The following is a 22,916-nucleotide window of genomic DNA, read 5'->3' as shown; positions in this document are numbered from 1 at the left end:
TGGACTTCAACTCCCAGAAGCCTCAACCTACTTGGCCAGAAGTCAGGAATGTTGGGAGCGGAAGTTCAAAACGTCTGGAGGAGCAAAGTTTGGGAATCACTGCCCTAGAGTTTCGCTGCATCCCCGTACCTACTATTACTCAAGGTGACAGAATGCTCCCAGTCTTTGAGCGTCAGGTTTTCGGTGACATTGTTTAAGATGGCCAACTCATGCTTCAGCTGCTGCTCCATGGCAATGTGGACCAGGTGCATCTGCTGCACATCCACGGTGGCATTGCTGATCAAGACCTGCAGGTCCTGGATACGGGTGTGGTGGATGCCCAGGTCGTAGGACAGAGTCCGGTTCATGCTGCCCACCTCGCCTCCCACTTCGGTCAACTGGTCACTCAGGCGCTCCACGTGGGAGGCGGCAGCTGTTCCCCTCCACCGAGAGTCTGTATATCCTGCAAGCAGCAGATGTGGTCCAGGAATTCCCCTTTCGAGGAATGCTGCATCGCCCTCAGCTGAAGATCTTGGAAGGTTTCGTTCAACCGGTTCACGGTCTCAGTCAGCGCTTTGAGATCCTCTGGGGAATTCTGAGGTTGGGAAACTGCTAAGGAGAGAAGGAGACATCTCAAACTGGGAGAAAATGGAAAACCCATTCTGCACCACCAGTGCAGAAAACGAGGCCAACATGAATAGATGGTCTCAGTGTTGGACGAGGACTGAGGAGACCAAGGTTCGAATAACATCTCGGTCATGAAAACCCATTGACGACCATGGAAAAGTCACACTCTCTCAACCTCAGAGGACGGCCTCCCACAGAACCAAAGCACCCCCTACAGATGACCATCCAACCTCTGTTTAAAGATCTCCAAAGGAGACTCCACCACTCTCCGAGGGACCAGTGTCTTCCACTGTGGAGCAGTTCTCCCTGTCAGGAAGTTCCTCCCAATGTTTAGGTGGAATCTCTTTTCCTGGAGCTTGCATCCCTTGCTCGGTGTCCTATTCCTTGGAACAGCAGAAAACAACATTGCTCCAACCTTTCAATGACACCCTTTCAAATATCTGAACAGGGCTATCACACCACTTCTTAACCTTCTCTTCTCGAGGCTAAACATATCCAGCTCCCAAAGTCTCTCCTCACAGGGCTTGGTCGTTCACCATTTTGACTGCACAAGCTCGCGCTTGTCCATTTCCTTTTGGAATTAAGGTGGGCAGAACTGGACAAAATATTCCAAGTGAGGTATATCCTGGTGTTTGGTTCCATGACCCCTCGAGGATAACCAAATCCATGGATGCTCAAGTCCTGTTAAATATAAGGGGAAAGGAAAATGGCGACTCTAGTACACAAAGATGGGAAGTCAAGGTTTGCTATTGGGAATTTCTACTTTTTTGAATATTTTCAAGCCATGGATGCTTGAATCCTTGGATCAAATCAATCTGTGGATACAAGGGGCCGACTGTACTGATATGAATTGATGGATATGATTTGATTTATTAATTTGATATCTATTGATTTAATATGTATTGAAGGATCTGGAAACTATGCCCTATGAGGAGAACTATGCTTGAGAAATCTGATTCTAGGCTGCATCAATACTGCATGCTCATGTTTTACGTGGGCGCGCCATATGCAGCTTTCAGCATATGCTGAAAGTCGCGCTGGAAGAGCCCATTGCACGCCCCAGAAGAACTAAAAGGAACGGATCCCCACATTAGGGGAGGGTACACTGTACAAGTATATTGTCTAGATCAAGGCAAGACATAGTACCACTCTGTTCTGCTCTGGTCAGGCCCCACCTGGAATATTGTGTCCAGTTCTGGGTACCACAATTCAAACAGGATGTTGAGAAACTGGAGCGTGTCTAAAGGAGGGCAACCAAAATGGTGAAGGGTCTGGAAACCATGTCCTATGAGGAACGACTTAGGGAGCTATGGATGTTTAGTCTAGAGAAGAGAAGGTTAAGAGGCAATACGATAGTCCTATTTAAATATTTGAAGGAATGTCATATTGAGGATGGAGCAAGCTTGTTTTCTGCTGCTCCAGAGAATAGGACCCAGAGCAATGGATGCAAAGTAAAGGAAAAGAGATTCCAGCTCAACATTAGGAGGAACCTAACACTTCCTTGGAGAGTGATGCAGTCTGCTTCTTTGGAGGCTGGATAGCCATCTGTCAGGGATGCTTTGATTGTGAGTTCCTGCATGGCATGGTCTTGGACTGGATGGCCTTCTGGCCTCTTCCAGTTCTATAATTCTATTACTTTTCTTGATCTAGACACTATACTGCTATTGATTCCTGTTAAAATCGCATTGGCCATTTTGGCTGCTGCATCACCCTCTTGGCTCACCTTCAACTTGTGGGCTACTAGGACTCCTAAATCCATTTTGCATGGATCTCCCCATCCTATATCTATCAATTCCTTGTCTTCCTGCCTAATTGTAGTACCTTACATTTCTCCCTGCTGAACTTCATGTTGTTAACTTTGGCTAGATTTTGGATAGATTACATTTTCTAATCTATTCAGATCATTTTGAATTTTGATCCTCTCCTCTGGGGTATTACCTACTCCTCCTAATTTGGATTCATCTGCAAATTTCACAGGCATGTCCTCTATTCTTTCATTCAAGTCACTGATAAATAAATAGATAATACACTCAATACTTATGGAATTTCCATGCCTTTCCGCTTTTGTTCAGTCTGGACTTCCAGAAACCAGAGGCTTATTCTTCCAAAGCATGTGTGAAAGTGTGTGTGTGTGGGTGGGTTGGATTTGAGTGTCTTTACACGTTTGTTCAGTCTGGTCTTTGAAAAAAATACTGAGATTTTATTCCAAAGTGTGTGTGTGTGTGTGTGTGTGTATTTCTGTGAAGCCAGTATATGTCCACTAACAGAGCCATGGCCACGTTCCCCATCAAATATCTCCCAATGGACAGCAATGGACTTTTCCCTCCATTGGCCCAAGGTTTCCAGGGACTACTTTTCTGCGCCATTGTGATGCGTATGACGAAGGCGGAAGGATCCAGGCTGCCTCTGGCCAACTGCCAGCCTCCATGGACTTCTCTGGTCAGAAGTGGAGGGAGAGTCAGGCTGAATGGTTAGAGGAAATGGGGGCCAAAGGAGGTTTAAGACCACCTCTCAAAGAGGAAAATAGGAACAGCTAGAATGCTTCTGAAAGCTGGAGCTAAGTATTTCCTAAAGTTAACTGAGGGATTCTATACTGATCAGTTTATAGCTCTGAATATTGGCTTTTACACATTGGCTGTTATTAAGGGTTAGGAGGGCAATGAACAGAAAGGACAGAAAATCGAACAACGGAGGGAATTTGGGCTGAATTCACTGCCTTATCCTAAGTAGAGTGATTCAATGGGATTTGGACAGGTGCTTTGGTTTCCCAAGCATCTGTTGATTTCTACTGAGGTTAGTATTATCAGAAACTCCAGCTGCACGATCAGGTAAGTCCTCTTTTCTGTTTTTCAATAGCAATAAATACCAACAACAGTGTTTTAGGGAGAGATCCCTCACAAGAGAAAGCGCCATGATGTATTTTCAAGGCACTAAGGATGCCTTGATTTCTGCCCTAGTTAGTATTAGCTAATACAGTTAGGATTAACAAGTGGTTTAAGGTTTTAATTACAGGAGGAAGGAAGAAAGGAAGAATGGAAGGAAGGAAAAAGGTAAATATCAGACAGATGATACTTTGGTTTTTTCAAAAGAAATTTTGATTTCAGCTTTGGTTTGTTTTACCAAGTGTCTGTTTCTTTCTGCTGTGGTTAATATTATCTGCTACAGTTAAGATGAGCAAGAGGCTTAAGACTTTAATGACAGAAGGAAAGAAGAAAAGAAGAAAGTAAGGTAAATGTATGACAGACAATCATTTGCTTAATATTGATATTTCTGCTATTACTGGAAAGAGGGGAAGGCCCCTTATCTAGTAGAGCTTGGTGGCTTGCCCTTAAGTTATGGAGAAGGTTGTAGTATTTGAGGAGGGCTTAGATGGCCTTAAACCTCTGGCAGAAGAACATTATGTAGTTCCTAGTCCAAGTGTGTCACAAAGAAAGCTATATCTCTTGGCTGCTGCTCCTCGCTTCCTTCACATCTGGGCTCAAATCTTGCTCCTAGTTTTGTGATATTAAGGCCAATGGAGATAGCTTTGTGCGAACTGCGCTTGCGTTCTTCTGTCTCGTATTCCCTCTGTATTAATTTGATTTGATTTGATTTCATTTCATTTCTATACCGCCATTCTCACCGGAGGAAAAAAAAGTGGCTCACAGCTAAAATGTTTAAAATGGTTATAACATTCAATCAATTGCAAAGTCTATATAAATCATCACATAAAATATGCAGAACTTAAAATAGACTAAAAACCCACCTGCCCCACCTTTGATGAGGGTGCAGCTGGCGCACAAGTTTAAGCTGTGCAAATGCACTCCTGACCACTGCTAAGACCTGGGCATCCAGGCTCAGAGAGCAGTCCAGGCAGATGTGACATCTGAATGAATGGGCTCAGATGGCACATAAGTTTGCGAGGTGCAAATGCACTCCTGGCAACTGCTGAGAGAACTCTGCCACAGCAAACTACACAACCCAGGCTTTCTTGTGACCTTAATTCTGCAGAGTTGCAACCCCCCAAGAGTGAAAGTCCTGCGATTCCTTGGCAGCGCCAGAGTTATGGGTATCCTTTGTTGGCCTTGCAGGGTCCTCTCTGCGGAGCAACTGCTGACTCTTTGCGATGGATGCCAATTCCTGTGCCAAGCTCGGGGTGCCCCTCTGGATTTTCATGGGCGAAGGCAACTGGACAGTGAGTGACCCTCCGAGACTTTGCCGCGATTGGGCTTTGAATGCATTTGGGGACTTTGTTCTAGTGGCAATAGTGGGGGGGGGGGGGGACTGAAACCTTTTGCCTCTTGGGATCACATATTTACAAGAAAGCAAACTTTCAAAGAAAATAACCAACATTCAATCACTCTTTGACCTTCTTTAGTGCATTGCTTTTGTATTGGAGTTTTTGTGGGTTTCTCCTTTTCTTGGTTTTCAACAGTTGCGACCAAGAACACACAGACCTGAAAAGAATGCCTTCTCTCCAAGATCAATGAATGGAAGTCATTCCCATAAGACCACTGAGAACCCCTTTCCACTCACTTCCTTTGGGGTTACTTGGAGAGACTGGGGAACCCCGAGATCTTAAGTTTGCTTTTCACAGATCAGGAGAAGGAGGCAGTGTCTCAGAGGCAAAACGTTCACACATAATGGATCAAGGAACAGGTCAGGTGTCTATTCTCTCTTTCCACATCATGAATAGAAGGAGAATGCCTCTCTGTGGGTGTTTGTATGCGGGGTTTCTCTCCTTTTCAGGGGTTCTAGCAGTTCCTATGAAGAATCCACACAACCATTTGCCCGAAATCATTCCACACCCCTTTGCATTGTAGTTGGAAGATCTGGTAGGTTTAGACACTGTTGTTGGTATTTGTTGAGACACTGTAGTTGGTAGTTGTTGAGACAATGTTGTTGGCATTTGCTGAGACTTGCTCTTGAAATACAAAAGTGTGTTAGGAACCGATCCCTAACAAATCCAATCTCAAGGATGCATCTTAAAGGCAGTCCTTCTAATTCTGTCAGGTTTTCTTTTTCCTGAGAGAACACTCCTCTCTGTGTTCTCTCGGGTTTTGCTTTTCCCCTTGTTGCATTGCCAGAAAAAAGCAAAAGGCGCTGGTGGTTGGCACTCCTGGTTTCCGGGATGGGGTTCAAGTCCCTGCGGTGCCCACGCTTTCCTCCCAATGCAGCTCTCCTCTCCTCTTTCTGCCTTTTCTTATTTCACATACAACCAGATTCCCTGGGCTTAGGGGCACAGGACCTTTGAGATCGTGGGGAAAAGGGAAATCAAAGCACACTGGTTTTAATTTAACTGAAATAACAGCAGTCTAGGAATTTCTAGGTCCTCCAGCACAACTCTTATGTTCAACACCTGCTGGAGATTAACCATAGCATCATACCGTAGGACAGTGGTTCCCAACCTTTCTAATGCCGCGACCCTTTAATACAGTTCCTCATGTTGTGGCGACCCCCAACCATACAATTATTTTCATTGCTACATGCAAATAGGTGTTATCCGATGGTCTCAGGCGACCCCTGTGAAAGGGTCGTTCGACCCCCATAGGGGTCCCGACCCACAGGTTGGGAACCACTGCCGTAGGACATACAAATGCCTAGAGGAGTGTTTTCTCTAGGAATCTCTAAGTCCTCTCATGCACTACCTTGTGCTGCCACTACCTACCTACCTTCCTTCCTTCCTTCCTTCCTTCCTTCCTTCCTTCCTTCCTTCCTTTCTCTCAGTTTCTGTCTCTGCATCTTCGCTGAGGAAAGAAAACCACTTTAACTGCCATGGCTCCATCCTACAGACTCCTGGGATTTGTAGTTTTGTGAGGCAGCAGCATTCCTTGGCAAAGAGAGCCAAAGACTATGTAAAACTACAAATTCCATTGGATTCCATAGGATGTGGTGTCAAATAGCATTATTACTCTAGTGTAGATGTACCCTTAGACTCAAAGACACTACCAAAATACACCTTTTCTACAATACTCTTTTGAATACGAAGCCTTCTATGTGCTCTTCAGATACATTTTGTAAATTTCGTATTCCTTGAAATATTAAGTATTGTGAAGTCAAGGTAGGTTCCTAATATCTAGATTGAACATCATCACATATTCTGGACTAGTAAGATTTATATTTTATAAAGAAGGCAAGCAAAGATATACCAATTGATTCACTTTGGAAGCTGTTCAAATAAGGCCGATTTGGGGATGTTGTGAAGCTAGTGACACCTGTTTATTAAGGCTCTTATTAAATTATAGAATGTGGGAAATCTATCATGTTTTCAGATCAGTCATTAATAAGAAGAACAGTTTAAAATGAAAAGCTTGCTTCCAAAGAAGATCAGAGCAATACAATTTGGTAAGAATTTGATGTTGTTTACGTCTCTTCATATTCTTCTTTCTATTGCAATGGGTGGTCCGAAGGGCAAGATGACACTCCTAATTCTAAAAGGTAATGTAAATATATTGATTATATTTTATATGCTCAATAGGTTGGAAGAAAGAGCATGGGCAGGAGAAATTTGGAGTACTTGGGAATCTTAGTCTGGGAACCGAGGAACACGGAGACACTAAACCAAGAATATAGACCTGAGGGGCTTCTATTCATTGTGACTTTCTTTCTCTCTGTTTGTAGTATGATCCAACAAGCCTAAAAGGGCTAATGAAAAGCATGATTTAAACCAGTCAGAAGTAAAGAAAGTGTGGGTTTTATATATCGATTTTTCCCATTGCTCCCTCCAGAGGCTTTTTTTAAACAAGCCGTCAATTGAGCGCATAGGCTCCTGACGTCACAGTGTTGTCACCTAATTCGAAGCACTTTGACACGGTTCATTTTGCTCCCCATTCCCATTTGTGTCCTTTGTCTTTTTTATTTTTTAGAGAGGGGGCTGGCAGTCAATGAAAATAGGTGCTCTCCCTCTGGGGAAAAGAGAAGGAGCATCCATGCCCCCAAGTCCCTTTGCCTCCCAGGCTGTCCTATGTCTTCCAAGAGACCCTCTGGGGAAAGGGAGCCTCCATTCCCCCCAAGTCCTTTTGCCTCCCCCATTGCTCCCTCGGCTGTCTGGGGGGCAATCGAGCAGGCATGTAAAATGAAAGACAATAGAATAGTTAAAAACGGTGTTCAATGGCTCTCCTCACCCTTGTCATTCCCATTCGTTTGCCCCGAATGCGCCCTCAAATGGGAACGATGCACCATAATCCCAGTCTTGATCCGCTTCATAAGCCAGTGGGAATGGGGCCAAGGAGTCACAGTGCTTGCAACAAGTATATTGTGCATTTCGCTTGGCCAATAAAGGTCTCATTGATGGATTTTAGTGGTATAGTGGTTTGAGTGTTGGATTCTGGAAAACCAGGATTCAAATCTCCACTCAAACATGGCAACCTATTGGGTGATCTTGTGCAAGTCACGCTCGCAACTGCAGAGGAAGGCAAAGGGAAAACCCTCTCTGAACCAGTCTTGCCAAGAAAACCTTGGGATGCATTCACCTTCAGATCGCCATAAATTCGGTATGACTTGAAAGCATGCAAGAACATGTGATGGCATGAGACGCACAACTCTGCTGGCCTCTGACCTTAGGCAAGTCCCAATCTCTCAGCCCCAGGGGAGAGCAAAGGCAAAGCCCTTCTGAAGAAATCTTGTCAAGAAAACCCTAAGGGAGGGTCACCATAAGCCTAAGAGCCACTGTGGTGTAGTGGTTTGAGCATTGGGAGATCAGGCTTTGAATCCCTGCTCAGTCTTGGAAACTGACTGGGTAACCTTCAGCAAGTCACACTCTCTCAGCCTCTGAGGAAGATGGAGGCATTAGCCCAGTTTGGATGGATGCACATTCCTCCTTTCCTTGCCGAATGAGAATCAGATGCAGCTCTCTTGCGGGATGAGATCCGTCAAATAACCGATCTAGAGAGCTTTAAAAAAATCATTAAGACGGATCTCTTCCGGCAGGCCTTCCCGGAAATAAAACACTCGGCCACGAATAAGACTTCCCATGATGATGATTATTTGGATTACTTGGGATCTTATACTGTTTAATCTTGTTTTAAGAGGGGGGCACTATGTATATATGGATAGAAATAAAACAATATCTTTTTTATTTATTTTATTTCTCTTGCTTTCAACCTCTACAGGAACTTTATAGAACTTGGTAGACCTTTATGGAACGCCACGTGGAGGTTTATGGAGCTGAGATGCCTTCTCCAAGAAGGAACCTCTGGGCCCTCGCCAAATGGAAATCATCTTGGGGAGCTGGTCCTCATTTTCCAAAACAATTTGGATCCTTCTCTCCGAACGGCACCCAGTTTGGCTGGAATTATGATTGCCAGGTCAAGAGTATCTCAGGGCCAAAACTGAAGACCTCTGTATGGCGGGGACGATAGATGCAAATCAATCAACACAATCCCATGGATTCAAATGACAAGAAAAGAGATTGTACTGAAATATTAGGAAGAACCTTTTGTAAAAATTACTGTAAAAGTGGTGCAACTGCAGAAGAGATTGCTTTGGAGGGTGGTGGACTCTCCAGCTTTGGAGGTCTTTAAACAGAGGGTGGTTGGTCATCTTTTGGTAATTGTGGATTCCTGTATATGGAATATATGGCTTTTGTGGCCCTCTCAATCCCAGGATTTATGATTCGATGATGATGATGATGATGATGATGATGATGATGATGATGATGATGATATTCTACCTGTTTCCCAGTTCAAGACTCAAAATCGGTTACAACTGTCCATTGGTCTCTGTCCTAGTCTCTGGAGCAACAGAAAAAAAGCTTGCTCCATCACCTCCATGACAGTCCTTCCCATATTTCAGATCAACTTTTATGTTTCCTGGTGGCATGCTCTATTACTTGCAGAAAGAGGGTTGTGTCAAATTTAGTGATGCAAAATTGCAAAACTGACACAGAGTTGTAACTAACTGACACATCTCTCACTGAATAGTATCCTATCCCTGTTTTATGCTAACCCAAACTCCAGATTCAGCTCCTTGGTCAAAGCAAATTGGGCAGCTTCAACAGGAAATGATTCAATGCCTAAGGCTTTTGTTTTTGAATAAATGTCTGCATTATATGTAAAAGGTAAATATAATTTCTATGATACAGATGAATGTAGAGGTGATATGATAATATAATTCACTATAATATGATAAGGGGAAGAAGAATTGATGAAATTATAATCTGGATAGAAGCATACAGATTCAAAAGCGAAAGAGAGAGTTACAAATTAGAATGAAGAAACCTATCCTGGGCTCAAGAAATTTAACTGTTGTCTTCTGAACTGTTTATTTGTTTTAATTAATCTTTTTAGTATGATTTTTAAATATAACAGTGATTTAATTGTTATTTTAAGGGAGGGGTAGAATTTAGGATTATTGTATATTGTCATTTTACCATGTTTTGACTCTTTTACTGTAAACTGCCTCGATCCTAATCAGAGTAGGCAGGATATAAATAAAAGATGATGATGATGATGATGATGATGATGATGATGATGATGATGATGATGTTTTGTATATGTGTATATATTTATGTATTTTAATGTTCAGATTAAAAATAAATACAGTGGTACCCCGGGTTACGAAATTAATTCGTTCCGCCGCCGCTTTCGTAACCCGGAAAACTTTCGCTAGCCGAAAAGCCCATAGGCTTTAATAGCGAAAGCCGCGATTTCGTGTGAAATCGCGCCGAAAAGCACCAAAATTTGTTTCGTAACCCGGAATAACCTTCGTAACCCGGAAACAATTAATTTAAAGGATTTTTTTCGTAACCCGGAAATTTCGTAAGGCGGCGCATTCGTATCCCGGGGTACCACTGTACATAGAATAAAGACAGATGGATTAGGTGGATTTATGGTGGACTGAATCCATTTTATGGCCCCCAAAAAGTGTGGGCAGAAAAAGGTTTTTTTGCACAGCAAATGTGATTTTCTGTAAGAGAAAATAACATTTTTGCACAGAAAATAATGAAAAGACATATATGCCCGCACCCATCAGCCCCATACTACAAATACATCCGTGAAAACTGCATAGATTTGAGGACTTTCCCACAACAGAGAGAAGAATGATAAAATTATTAATTATTTGCTAGGGCAACATAATTTAGAAAGATATCCGTCCCCGGCAGAGAGGAGATCTTTTGACCACCTACATGACGCTCAGTTAATTCAGAGCTTCAGGGGTACAGTTTGCGTCTCCCTTATCTGGAATTCCAAAATTTGAAGTATTCTAACATCCAAAATCATCCACACGGGTGGCTGAGATAGTGACACCTTTGCCTTCTGATGGTTCAGCGTACACAAACTTTGTTTCATGCACAACATGGTTAAAAATTTTATGGATAAATTCACCTTCAGGCTATGTGTATAAAGCGTACATTGTTCTTTTTGCTGTTGCTGTGTGCCTTCAAGCTGTTTCCAACTTATGGTGACCCTAACACAACCTTCCACAGGTTTTCCTGACTAATGTCTTCAGAGGGAGGTTGCAATTGCCCTCCTCTGAGGCTGAGAGAGTGCGACTTGCCAAAGGCACACAGTGGGGTTTTCCAGGGCAACCCTGGGTTCAAACCCTGGTCTCCAAAGGCACAGTCCAGCGCTCAAACCAATCCACCATACTGGCTCATGCAACATTAATGAATTTCATGTTTAGACATGGATTCCATCTGCAAGATATGTTATCATTATTATTATTTGTATTTTATTTATTTACACCCCACCATCCACCTGATAAAGGGAGTCGAGGCGGCTAAAGTATATTGCGATATTCCAAAGACTTGTGGGGGGAGGATCCAAAACCCAAAACACTTCTGGTCCCAAGCATATCAGAAAAGAGAGACTCAACCTGTATGATGATGACTCTATAGCAATCATCCCCCAAACTTAATCCTCCTGATGTTTTGGACTTAAACTCCCAGAAGCCTCAACCTACTTGGCCAGGAAAATGGCGACTCTAGTACACAAAGATGGGAAGTCAAGGTTTGCTATTGGGAATTTCTACTTTTTTGAATATTTTCAAGCCATGGATGCTTGAATCCTTGGATCAAATCAATCTGTGGATACAAGGGGCCGACTGTACTGATATGAATTGATGGATATGATTTGATTTATTAATTTGATATCTATTGATTTAATATGTATTGAAGGATCTGGAAACTATGCCCTATGAGGAGAACTATGCTTGAGAAATCTGATTCTAGGCTGCATCAATACTGCATGCTCATGTTTTACGTGGGCGCGCCATATGCAGCTTTCAGCATATGCTGAAAGCCGCGCTGGAAGAGCCCATTGCACGCCCCAGAAGAACTAAAAGGAACGGATCCCCACCTTAGGGGAGGGTACACTGTACAAGTATATTGTCTAAATCAAGGCAAGACATAGTACCACTCTGTTCTGCTCTGGTCAGGCCCCACCTGCAATATTGTGTCCAGTTCTGGGTTCCACAATTCAAACAGGATGTTGAGAAACTGGAGCGTGTCTAAAGGAGCGCAACCAAAATGGTGAAGGGTCTGGAAACCATGTCCTATGAGGAACGACTTAGGGAGCTATGGATGTTTAGTCTGGAGAAGAGAAGGTTAAGAGGCAATATGATAGTCCTGTTTAAATATTTGAAGGAATGTCATATTGAGGATGGAGCAAGCTTGTTTTCTGCTGCTCCAGAGAATAGGACCCAGAGCAATGGATGCAAAGTAAAGGAAAAGAGATTCCAGCTCAACATTAGGAGGAACCTAACACTTCCTTGGAGAGTGATGCAGTCTCCTTCTTTGGAGGCTGGATAGCCATCTGTCAGGGATGCTTTGATTGTGAGTTCCTGCATGGCATGGTCTTGGACTGGATGGCCTTCTGGCCTCTTCCAGTTCTATAATTCTATTACTTTTCTTGATCTAGACACTATACTGCTATTGATTCCTGTTAAAATCGCATTGGCCATTTTGGCTGCTGCATCACCCTCTTGGTTCACCTTCAACTTGTGGGCTACTAGGACTCCTAGATCCATTTTGCATGGCTCTCCCCATCCTATATCTATGAATTCCATGTCTTCCTGCCTAATTGTAGTACCTTACATTTCCCCCTGCTGAACTTCATGTTGTTAACTTTGGCTAGATTTTGGATAGATTACATTTTCTAATCTATTCAGATCATTTTGAATTTTGATCCTCTCCTCTGGGGTATTACCTACTCCTCCTAATTTGGATTCATCTGCAAATTTCACAGGCATGTCCTCTATTCTTTCATCCAAGTCACTGACAAATAAATAGATAATACACCCAATACTTATGGAATTTGCATGCCTTTCCGCTTTTGTTCAGTCTGGACTTCCAGAAACCAGAGGCTTATTCTTCCAAAGCATGTGTGAAAGTGTGTGTGTGTGTGTGTGTGTGTGTAGGTACATATTTACACACACAGACATGTGCGTGCATGCGCATACACGCATATGTTTATGTGTCTTTGAAAAATAATTGAGATTTTTTCCAAAGTAGGTCTGTCTGTGTGTGTCTGTGCATGTATATTTCTGTGTGCCAGTATGTCCACCAACATAACAGTAGTAACTTCCCCAGCAAACATCTCACAACATTGAAAAGGAACATTTTTCTTCCACCAACTCCTTGCTCCCAGAAAGGCCTTTTTTGCACTATTGCTAAGCATACAATGAAGGCAGAAGGAAGGAGGCTGCTTCAGGAGTGAGGCTGTACTTTGCCATGCTCCATGCGCTTCTCTGGTCACTCATTTGTCCATTTGTCCAAATGGGTTGGATTTGAGTGTCTTTTCACGTTTGTTCAGTCTGGTCTTTGAAAAAAATACTGAGATTTTATTCCAAAGTGTGTGTGTGTGTGTGTGTGTGTATTTCTGTGAAGCCAGTATATGTCCACTAACAGAGCCATGGCCACGTTCCCCATCAAATATCTCCCAATGGACAGCAATGGACTTTTCCCTCCATTGGCCCAAGGTTTCCAGGGACTACTTTTCTGCGCCATTGTGATGCGTATGACGAAGGCGGAAGGATCCAGGCTGCCTCTGGCCAACTGCCAGCCTCCATGGACTTCTCTGGTCAGAAGTGGAGGGAGAGTCAGGCTGAATGGTTAGAGGAAATGGGGGCCAAAGGAGGCTTAAGACCGCCTCTCAAAGAGGAAAATAGAAACAGCTAGAATGCTTCTGAAAGCTGGAGCTAAGTATTTCCTAAAGTTAACTGAGGGATTCTATACTGATCAGTTTATAGCTCTGAATATTGGCTTTTACACATTGGCTGTTATTAAGGGTTAGGAGGGCAATGAACAGAAAGGACAGAAAATCGAACAACGGAGGGAATTTGGGCTGAATTCACTGCCTTATCCTAAGTAGAGTGATTCAATGGGATTTGGACAGGTGCTTTGGTTTCCCAAGCATCTGTTGATTTCTACTGAGGTTAGTATTATCAGAAACTCCAGCTGCACGATCAGGTAAGTCCTCTTTTCTGTTTTTCAATAGCAATAAATACCAACAACAGTGTTTTAGGGAGAGATCCCTCACAAGAGAAAGCGCCATGATGTATTTTCAAGGCACTAAGGATGCCTTGATTTCTGCCCTAGTTAGTATTAGCTAATACAGTTAGGATTAACAAGTGGTTTAAGGTTTTAATTACAGGAGGAAGGAAGAAAGGAAGAATGGAAGGAAGGAAAAAGGTAAATATCAGACAGATGATACTTTGGTTTTTTCAAAAGAAATTTTGATTTCAGCTTTGGTTTGTTTTACCAAGTGTCTGTTTCTTTCTGCTGTGGTTAATATTATCTGCTACAGTTAGGATGAGCAAGAGGCTGAAGACTTTAATGACAGAAGGAAAGAAGAAAAGAAGAAAGGAAGGTAAATGTATGACAGACAATCATTTGCTTAATATTGATATTTCTGCTATTACTGGAAAGAGGGGAAGGCCCCTTATCTAGTAGAGCTTGGTAGCTTGCCCTTAAGTTATGGAGAAGGTTGTAGTATTTGAGGAGGGCTTAGATGGCCTTAAACCTCTGGCAGAAGAACATTATGTAGTTCCTAGTCCAAGTGTGTCACAAAGAAAGCTATATCTCTTGGCTGCTGCTCCTCGCTTCCTTCACATCTGGGCTCAAATCTTGCTCCTAGTTTTGTGATATTAAGGCCAATGGAGATAGCTTTGTGCGAACTGCGCTTGCGTTCTTCTGTCTCGTATTCCCTCTGTATTAATTTGATTTGATTTGATTTCATTTCATTTCTATACCGCCATTCTCACCGGAGGGAAAAAAGGTGGCTCACAACTAAAATGTTTAAAATGGTTATAACATTCAATCAATTGCAAAGTCTATATAAATCATCACATAAAATATGCAGAACTTAAAATAGACTAAAAACCCACCTGCCCCACCTTTGATGAGGGTGCAGCTGTCACACAAGTTTAAGCTGTGCAAATGCACTCCTGACCACTGCTAAGACCTGGGCATCCAGGCTCAAAGAGCAGTCCAGGCAGATGTGACATCTGAATGAATGGGCTCAGACGGCACATAAGTTTGCGAGGTGCAAATGCACTCCTGGCAACTGCTGAGAGAACTCTGCCACAGCAAACTACACAACCCAGGCTTTCTTGTGACCTTAATCCTGCAGAGTTGCAACCCCCCAAGAGTGAAAGTCCTGCGATTCCTAGGCAGCGCCAGAGTTATGGTTATCCTTTGTTGGCCCTGCAGGGTCCTCTCTGCGGAGCAACTGCTGACTCTTTGCGATGGATGCCAATTCCTGTGCCAAGCTCTCGGTGCCCCTCTGGATTTTCATGGGCGAAGGCAACTGGACAGTGAGTGACCCTCCGAGACTTTGCCGCGATTGGGCTTTGAATGCATTTGGGGACTTTGTTCTAGTGGCAATAGTGTGTGTGGGGGGGGGGCACTGAAACCTTTTGCCTCTTGGGATCACATACTTACAAGAAAGCAAACTTTCAAAGAAAATAACCAACATTCAATCACTCTTTGACCTTCTTTAGTGCATTGCTTTTGTATTGGAGTTTTTGTGGCAGTGGCGGGTTTCTCCTTTTCTTGGTTTTCAACAGTTGCGACCAAGAACACACAGACCTGAAAAGAATGCCTTCTCTCCAAGATCAATGAATGGAAGTCATTCCCATAAGACCATTGAGAACCCCTTTCCACTCACTTCCTTTGGGGTTACTTGGAGAGACTGGGGAACCCCGAGATCTTAAGTTTGCTTTTCACAGATCAGGAGAAGGAGGCAAAAAGTTCACACATAATGGATCAAGGAACAGGTCAGGTGTCTATTCTCTCTTTCCACATCATGAATAGAATGAGAATGCCTCTCTGTGGGTGTTTGTATGCGGGCTTTCTCTCCTTTTCAGGGGTTCTAGCAGTTCCTATGAAGAATCCACACAACCATTTGCCCGAATTCATTCCACACCCCTTCGCATTGTAGTTGGAAGATCTGGTAGGTTTAGACACTCTTGTTGGTATTTGTTGAGACACTGTAGTTGGTAGTTGTTGAGACAATGCTGTTGGCATTTGCTGAGACTTGCTCTTGAAATACAAAAGTGTGTTAGGAACAGATCCCTAACAAATCCAATCTCAAGGATGCATCTTAAAGGCAGTCCTTCTAATTCTGTCAGGTTTTCTTTTTCCTGAGAGAACACTCCTCTCTGTGTTCTCTCGGGTTTTGCTTTTCCCCTTGTTGCATTGCCAGAAAAAAGCAAAAGGCGCTGGTGGTTGGCACTCCTGGTTTCCGGGATGGGGTTCAAGTCCCTGCGGTGCCCACGCTTTCCTCCCAATGCAGCTCTCCTCTCCTCTTTCTGCCTTTTCTTATTTCACATACAACCAGATTCCCTGGGCTTAGGGGCACAGGACCTTTGAGATGGTGGGGAAAAGGGAAATCAAAGCACACTGGTTTTAATTTAACTGAAATAACAGCAGTCTAGGAATTTCTAGGTCCTCCAGCACAACTCTTATGTTCAACACCTGCTGGAGATTAACCATAGCATCATACCGTAGGACAGTGGTTCCCAACCTTTCTAATGCCGCGACCCTTTAATACAGTTCCTCATGTTGTGGCGACGCCCAACCATACAATTATTTTCATTGCTACATGCAAATAGGTGTTATCCGATGGTCTCAGGCGACCCCTGTGAAAGGGTCATTCGACCCCCAAAGGGGTCCCGACCCACAGGTTGGGAACCACTGCCGTAGGACATACAAATGCCTAGAGGAGTGTTTTCTCTAGGAATCTCTAGGTCCTCTCATGCACTACCTTGTGCTGCCACTACCTTCCTTCCTTCCTTCCTTCCTTCCTTCCTTCCTTCCTTTCTCTCAGTTTCTGTCTCTGCATCTTCGCTGAGGAAAGAAAACCACTTAAACTGCCATGGCTCCATCCTACAGACTCCTGGCATTTGTAGTTTTGTGAGGCAGCAGCATTCCTTGGCAAAGAGAGCCAAAGGCTATGTAAAACTACAAATTCCATTGGATTCCATAGGATGTGGTGTCAAATAGCATTATTACTCTAGTGTAGATGTACCCTTAGACTCAAAGACACTACCAAAATACACCTTTTCTACAATACTCTTTTGAATACTAAGCCTTCTATGTGCTCTTCAGATACATTTTGTAAATTTTTTATTCCTTAAAATATTAAGTATTGTGAAGTCAAGGTAGGTTCCTAATATCTAGATTGAACATCATCACATATTCTGGACTAGTAAGATTTATATTTTATAAAGAAGGCAAGCAAAGATATACCAATTGATTCACTTTGGAAGCTGTTCAAATAAGGCCGATTTGGGGATGTTGTGAAGCTAGTGACACCTGTTTATTAAGGCTCTTATTAAATTATAGAATGTGGGAAATCTATCATGTTTTCAGATCAGTCATTAATAAGAAGAACAGTTTAAAATGAAAAGCTTGCTTCCAAAGAAGATTGGAGCAATACAATTTGGTAAGAATTTGATGTTGTTTACGTCTCTTCATATTCTTCTTTCTATTGCAATGGGTGGTCTGAAGGGAAAGATGACACTCCTAATTCTAAAAGGTAATGTAAATATATTGATTATATTTTATATGCTCAATAGGTTGGAAGAAAGAGCATGGGCAGGAGAAATTTGGAGTACTTGGGAATCTTAGTCTGGGAACCGAGGAACACGGAGACACTAAACAAAGAATATAGACCTGAGGGGCTTCTATTCATTGTGACTTTCTTTCTCTCTGTTTGTAGTATGATCCAACAAGCCTAAAAGGGCTAATGAAAAGCATGATTTAAACCAGTCAGAAGTAAAGAAAGTGTGGGTTTTATATATCGATTTTTCCCATTGCTCCCTCCAGAGGCTTTTTTTAAACAAGCCGTCAATTGAGCGCATAGGCTCCTGACGTCACAGTGTTGTCACCTAATTCGAAGCACTTTGACACGGTTCATTTTGCTCCCCATTCCCATTTGTGTCCTTTGTCTTTTTTTATTTTTTAGAGAGGGGGCTGGCAGTCAATGAAAATAGGTGCTCTCCCTCTGGGGAAAAGAGAAGGAGCATCCACGCCCCCAAGTCCCTTTGCCTCCCAGGCTGTCCTATGTCTTCCAAGAGACCCTCTGGGGAAAGGGAGCCTCCATCCCCCCCAAGTCCTTTTGCCTCCCCCATTGCTCCCTCGGCTGTCTGGGGGGCAATCGAGCAGGCGTGTAAAATGAAAGACAATAGAATAGTTAAAAACGGTGTTCAATGGCTCTCCTCACCCTTGTCATTCCCATTCGTTTGTCCCGAATGCGCCCTCAAATGGGAACGATGCACCATAATCCCAGTCTTGATCCGCTTCATAAGCCAGTGGGAATGGGGCTAAGGAGTCACAGTGCTTGCAACAAGTATATTGTGCATTTCGCTTGGCCAATAAAGGTCTCATTGATGGATTTTAGTGGTATAGTGGTTTGAGTGTTGGATTCTGGAAAACCAGGATTCAAATCTCCACTCAAACATGGCAAGCTATTGAGTGATCCTGTGCAAGTCACGCTCGCAACTGCAGAGGAAGGCAAAGGGAAAACCCTCTCTGAACCAGTCTTGCCAAGAAAACCTTGGGATGCATTCACCTTCAGATCGCCATAAATTGGGTATGACTTGAAAGCATGCAAGAACATGTGATGGCATGAGACGCACAACTCTGCTGGCCTCTGACCTTAGGCAAGTCCCAATCTCTCAGCCCCAGGGGAGAGCAAAGGCAAAGCCCTTCTGAAGAAATCTTGTCAAGAAAACCCTAAGGGAGGGTCACCATAAGCCTAAGGGCCACTGTGGTGTAGTGGTTTGAGCATTGGGAGATCAGGCTTTGAATCCCTGATCAGTCTTGGAAACTGACTGGGTAACCTTGAGCAAGTCACACACTCTCAGCCTCTGAGGAAGATGGCGGCATTAGCCCAGTTTGGATGGATGCACATTCCTCCTTTCCTTGCCGAATGAGAATCAGATGCAGCTCTCTTGCGGGATGAGATCCGTCAAATAACCGATCTAGAGGGCTTTAAAAGATCATTAAGACGGATCTCTTCCGGCAGGCCTTCCCGGAAATAAAACGCTCGGCCACGAATAAGACTTCCCATGATGATGATTATTTGGATTACTTGGGATCTTATACTGTTTAATCTTGTTTTAAGAGGGGGGCACTATGTATATATGGATAGAAATAAAACAATATCTTTTTTATTTATTTTATTTCTCTTGCTTTCAACCTCTACAGGAACTTTATAGAACTTGGTAGACCTTTATGGAACGCCACGTGGAGGTTTATGGAGCTGAGATGCCTTCTCCAAGAAGGAACCTGGGCCCTCGCCAAATGGAAATCATCTTGGGGAGCTGGTCCTCATTTTCCAAAACAATTTGGATCTTCCTCTCCGAACGGCACCCAGTTTGGCTGGAATTATGGTTGCCAGGTCAAGAGTATCTCAGGGCCAAAACTGAAGATCTCTGTATGGCGGGGACGATAGATGCAAATCAATCAACACAATCCCATGGATTCAAATGACAAGAAAAGAGATTGTACTGAAATATTAGGAAGAACCTTTTGTAAAAATTACTGTAAAAGTAGTGCAACTGCAGAAGAGATTGCTTTGGAGGGTGGTGGACTCTCCAGCTTTGGAGGTCTTTAAACAGAGGGTGGTTGGTCATCTTTTGGTAATTGTGGATTCCTGTATATGGAATATATGGCTCTTGTGGCCCTCTCAATCCCAGGATTTATGATTCGATGATGATGATGATTATGATGATATTCTACCTGTTTCCCAGTTCAAGACTCAAAATCGGTTACAACTGTCCATTGGTCTCTGTCCTAGTCTCTGGAGCAACAGAAAAAAAGCTCGCTCCATCACCTCCATGACAGTCCTTCCCATATTTCAGATCAACTTTTATGTTTCCTGGTGGCATGCTCTATTACTTGCAGAAAGAGGGTTGTGTCAAATTTAGTGATGCAAAATTGCAAAACTGACACAGAGTTGTAACTAACTGACGCATCTCTCCCTGAATAGTATCCTATCCCTGTTTTATGCTAACCCAAACTCCAGATTCAGCTCCTTGGTCAAAGCAAATTGGGCAGCTTCAACAGGAAATGATTCAATGCCTAAGGCTTTTGTTTTTGAATAAATATCTGCATTATATGTAAAAGGTAAATATAATTTCTATGATACAGATGAATGTAGAGGTGATATGATAATATAATTCACTATAATATGATAAGGAGAAGAAGAACTGATGAAATTATAATCTGGATAGAAGCATACAGATTCAAAAGCAAAACAGAGAGTTACAAATTAGAATGAAGAAACCTATCCTGGGCTCAAGAAATTTAACTGTTGTCTTCTAAACTGTTTATTTGTTTTAATTAATATTTTTGGTATGATTTTTAAATATAACAGTGATTCAATTGTCATTTTAAGGGAGGGGTAGAATTTAGGATTATTGTATATTGTCATTTTACCATGTTTTGACTCTTTTACTGTAAACTGCCTCGATTCTAATCAGAGTAGGCAGGATATAAATAAAAGATGATGATGATGATGATGATGATGATGATGTTTTGTATATGTGTATATATTTATGTATTTTAATGTTCAGATTAAAAATAAATAAATAGAATAAAGACAGATAGATTAGGTAGATTTATGGTGGACTGAATCCATTTTATGGCCCCCAAAAAGTGTGGGCAGAAAAAGGTTTTTTTGCACAGCAAATGTGATTTTCTGTAAGAGAAAATAACATTTTTGCACAGAAAATAATGAAAAGACATATATGCCCACACCCATCAGCTCCATACTACAAATACATCCTTGAAAACTGCATAGATTTGAGGACTTTCCCACAACAGAGAGAAGAATGATAAAATTATTAATTATTTGCTAGGGCAACATAATTTAGAAAGATATCCGTCCCCGGCAGAGAGGAGATCTTTTGACCACCTACAAGACTCTCAGTTAATTCAGAGCTTCAGGGGTACAGTTTGCGTCTCCCTTATCTGGAATTCCAAAATTTGAAGTATTCTAACATCCAAAATCATCCACACAGGTGGCTGAGATAGTGACACCTTTGCCGTCTGATGGTTCAGCGTACACAACCTTTGTTTCATGCACAACATGGTTAAAAATTTTATGGATAAATTCACCTTCAGGCTATGTGTATAAAGCGTACATTGTCGTTTTTGCTGTTGCTGTGTGCCTTCAAGCTGTTTCCAACTTATGGTGACCCTAACACAACCTTCCACAGGTTTTCCTGATTAATGTCTTCAGAGGGAGGTTGCAATTGCCCTCCTCTGAGGCTGAGAGAGTGCAACTTGCCAAAGGCACACAGTGGGGTTTTCCAGGGCCAACCCTGGGTTCAAACCCTGCTCTCCAAAGGCATAGTCCAGCGCTCAAACCAATCAACCATACTGGCTCATGGAACATTAATGAATTTCATGTTTAGACATGGATTCCATCTGCAAGGTAAGTTATCATTATTATTATTTGTATTTTATTTATTTATACCCCACCATCCACCTGATAAAGGGAGTCGAGGCGGCTAAAGTATATTGCGATATTCCAAAGACTTGTGGGGGGAGGATCCAAAACCCAAAACACTTCTGGTCCCAAGCATATCAGAAAAGAGAGACTCACCCTGTATGATGATGACTCTATAGCGATGATCCCCAAACTTAATCCTCCTGATGTTTTGGACTTCAACTCCCAGAAGCCTCAACCTACTTGGCCAGAAGTCAGGAATGTTGAGAGCTGAAGTTCAAAACATCTGGAGGAGCAAAGTTTGGGAATCACTGCCCTAGAGTTTCGCTGCATCCCCGTACCTCCTATTACTCAAGGTGACAGAGTGCTCCCAGTCTTTGAGCGTCAGGTTTTCGGTGACATTGTTTAAGATGGCCAACTCATGCTTCAGCTGCTGCTCCATGGCAATGTGGACCAGGTGCATCTGCCGCACATCCACGGTGGCATTGCTGATCAAGACCTGCAGGTCCTGGATACGGGTGTGGTGGATGCCCAGGTCGTAGGACAGAGTTCGGTGCATGCTGCCCACCTCGCCTCCCACTTCGGTGAACTGGTCACTCAGGCGCTCCACGTGGGAGGAGGCGGCGGCTGTTCCCCTCCACCGAGAGTCTGTATATCCTGCAAGCAGCAGATGTGGTCCAGGCATTCCCCTTTCGAGGAATGCTGCATCGCCCTCAGCTGAAAGTCTTGGAAGGTTTCGTTCAACCGGTTCACGGTCTCAGTCAGCGCTTTGAGATCCTCTGGGGAACTCTGAGGTTGGGAAACTGCTAAGGAGAGAAGGAGACATCTCAAACTGGGAGAAAATGGAAAACCTATTCTGCACCACCAGTGCAGAAAACGAGGCCAACATGAATAGAAAAGAGTGTGTGCATTCCCACCTTAGTCAGCATGGCATGATGGTCTGAGTGTTGGACGAGGACTGAGGAGACCAAGGTTCGAATAACATCTCGGTCATGAAAACCCATTGACGACCATGGAAAAGTCACACTCTCTCAACCTCAGAGGACGGCCTCCCACAGAACCAAAGCACCATCCAACCTCTGATTAAAGACCTCCAAAGGAGACACCACCACCCTCCGAGGGACCAGTGTCTTCCACTGTGGAGCAGTTCTCCCTGTCAGGAAGTTCCTCCCAATGTTTAGGTGGAATCTCTTTTCCTGGAGCTTGCATCCCTTGCTCGGTGTCCTATTCCTTGGAACAGCAGAAAACAACATTGCTCCAACCTTTCAATGACACCCTTTCAAATATCTGAACAGGGCTATCACACCACTTCTTAACCTTCTCTTCTCGAGGCTAAACATATCCAGCTCCCATAGTCTCTCCTCACAGGGCTTGGTCGTTCACCATTTTGACTGCACAAGCTCGCGCTTGTCCATATCCTTTTGCAATTAT

At 43.2% G+C, this 22,916-nt stretch overlaps 1 protein-coding gene across 1 annotated transcript in view; it reads right to left on the bottom strand.

Annotated features, from left to right (window-relative positions):
- Positions 1-22,170, bottom strand: part of LOC149313451 (scavenger receptor class A member 5-like) — a 32,109-nt gene extending 9,939 nt beyond the window's left edge. The window contains exons 1-3 of the mRNA XM_089522454.1: positions 21,827-22,170; positions 21,642-21,724; positions 130-442 (exon numbers count right to left, since the gene is read on the bottom strand). Of these exons, the coding sequence (XP_089378580.1) occupies positions 130-442; positions 21,642-21,724; positions 21,827-22,170 (740 nt within the window). The remainder of the gene's footprint in view (positions 1-129; positions 443-21,641; positions 21,725-21,826) is intronic.
- Between the last annotated feature and the right edge of the window lie 746 nt (positions 22,171-22,916).

The sequence above is a fragment of the Sceloporus occidentalis genome, unplaced genomic scaffold (genome assembly GCF_023333645.1).
Source record: "Sceloporus occidentalis isolate IW3139 unplaced genomic scaffold, rSceOcc1.0.p SCAF_4, whole genome shotgun sequence".
Taxonomy (NCBI): domain Eukaryota; kingdom Metazoa; phylum Chordata; class Lepidosauria; order Squamata; family Phrynosomatidae; genus Sceloporus; species Sceloporus occidentalis.
This window is presented reverse-complemented; position numbering and strand designations above follow the sequence as displayed.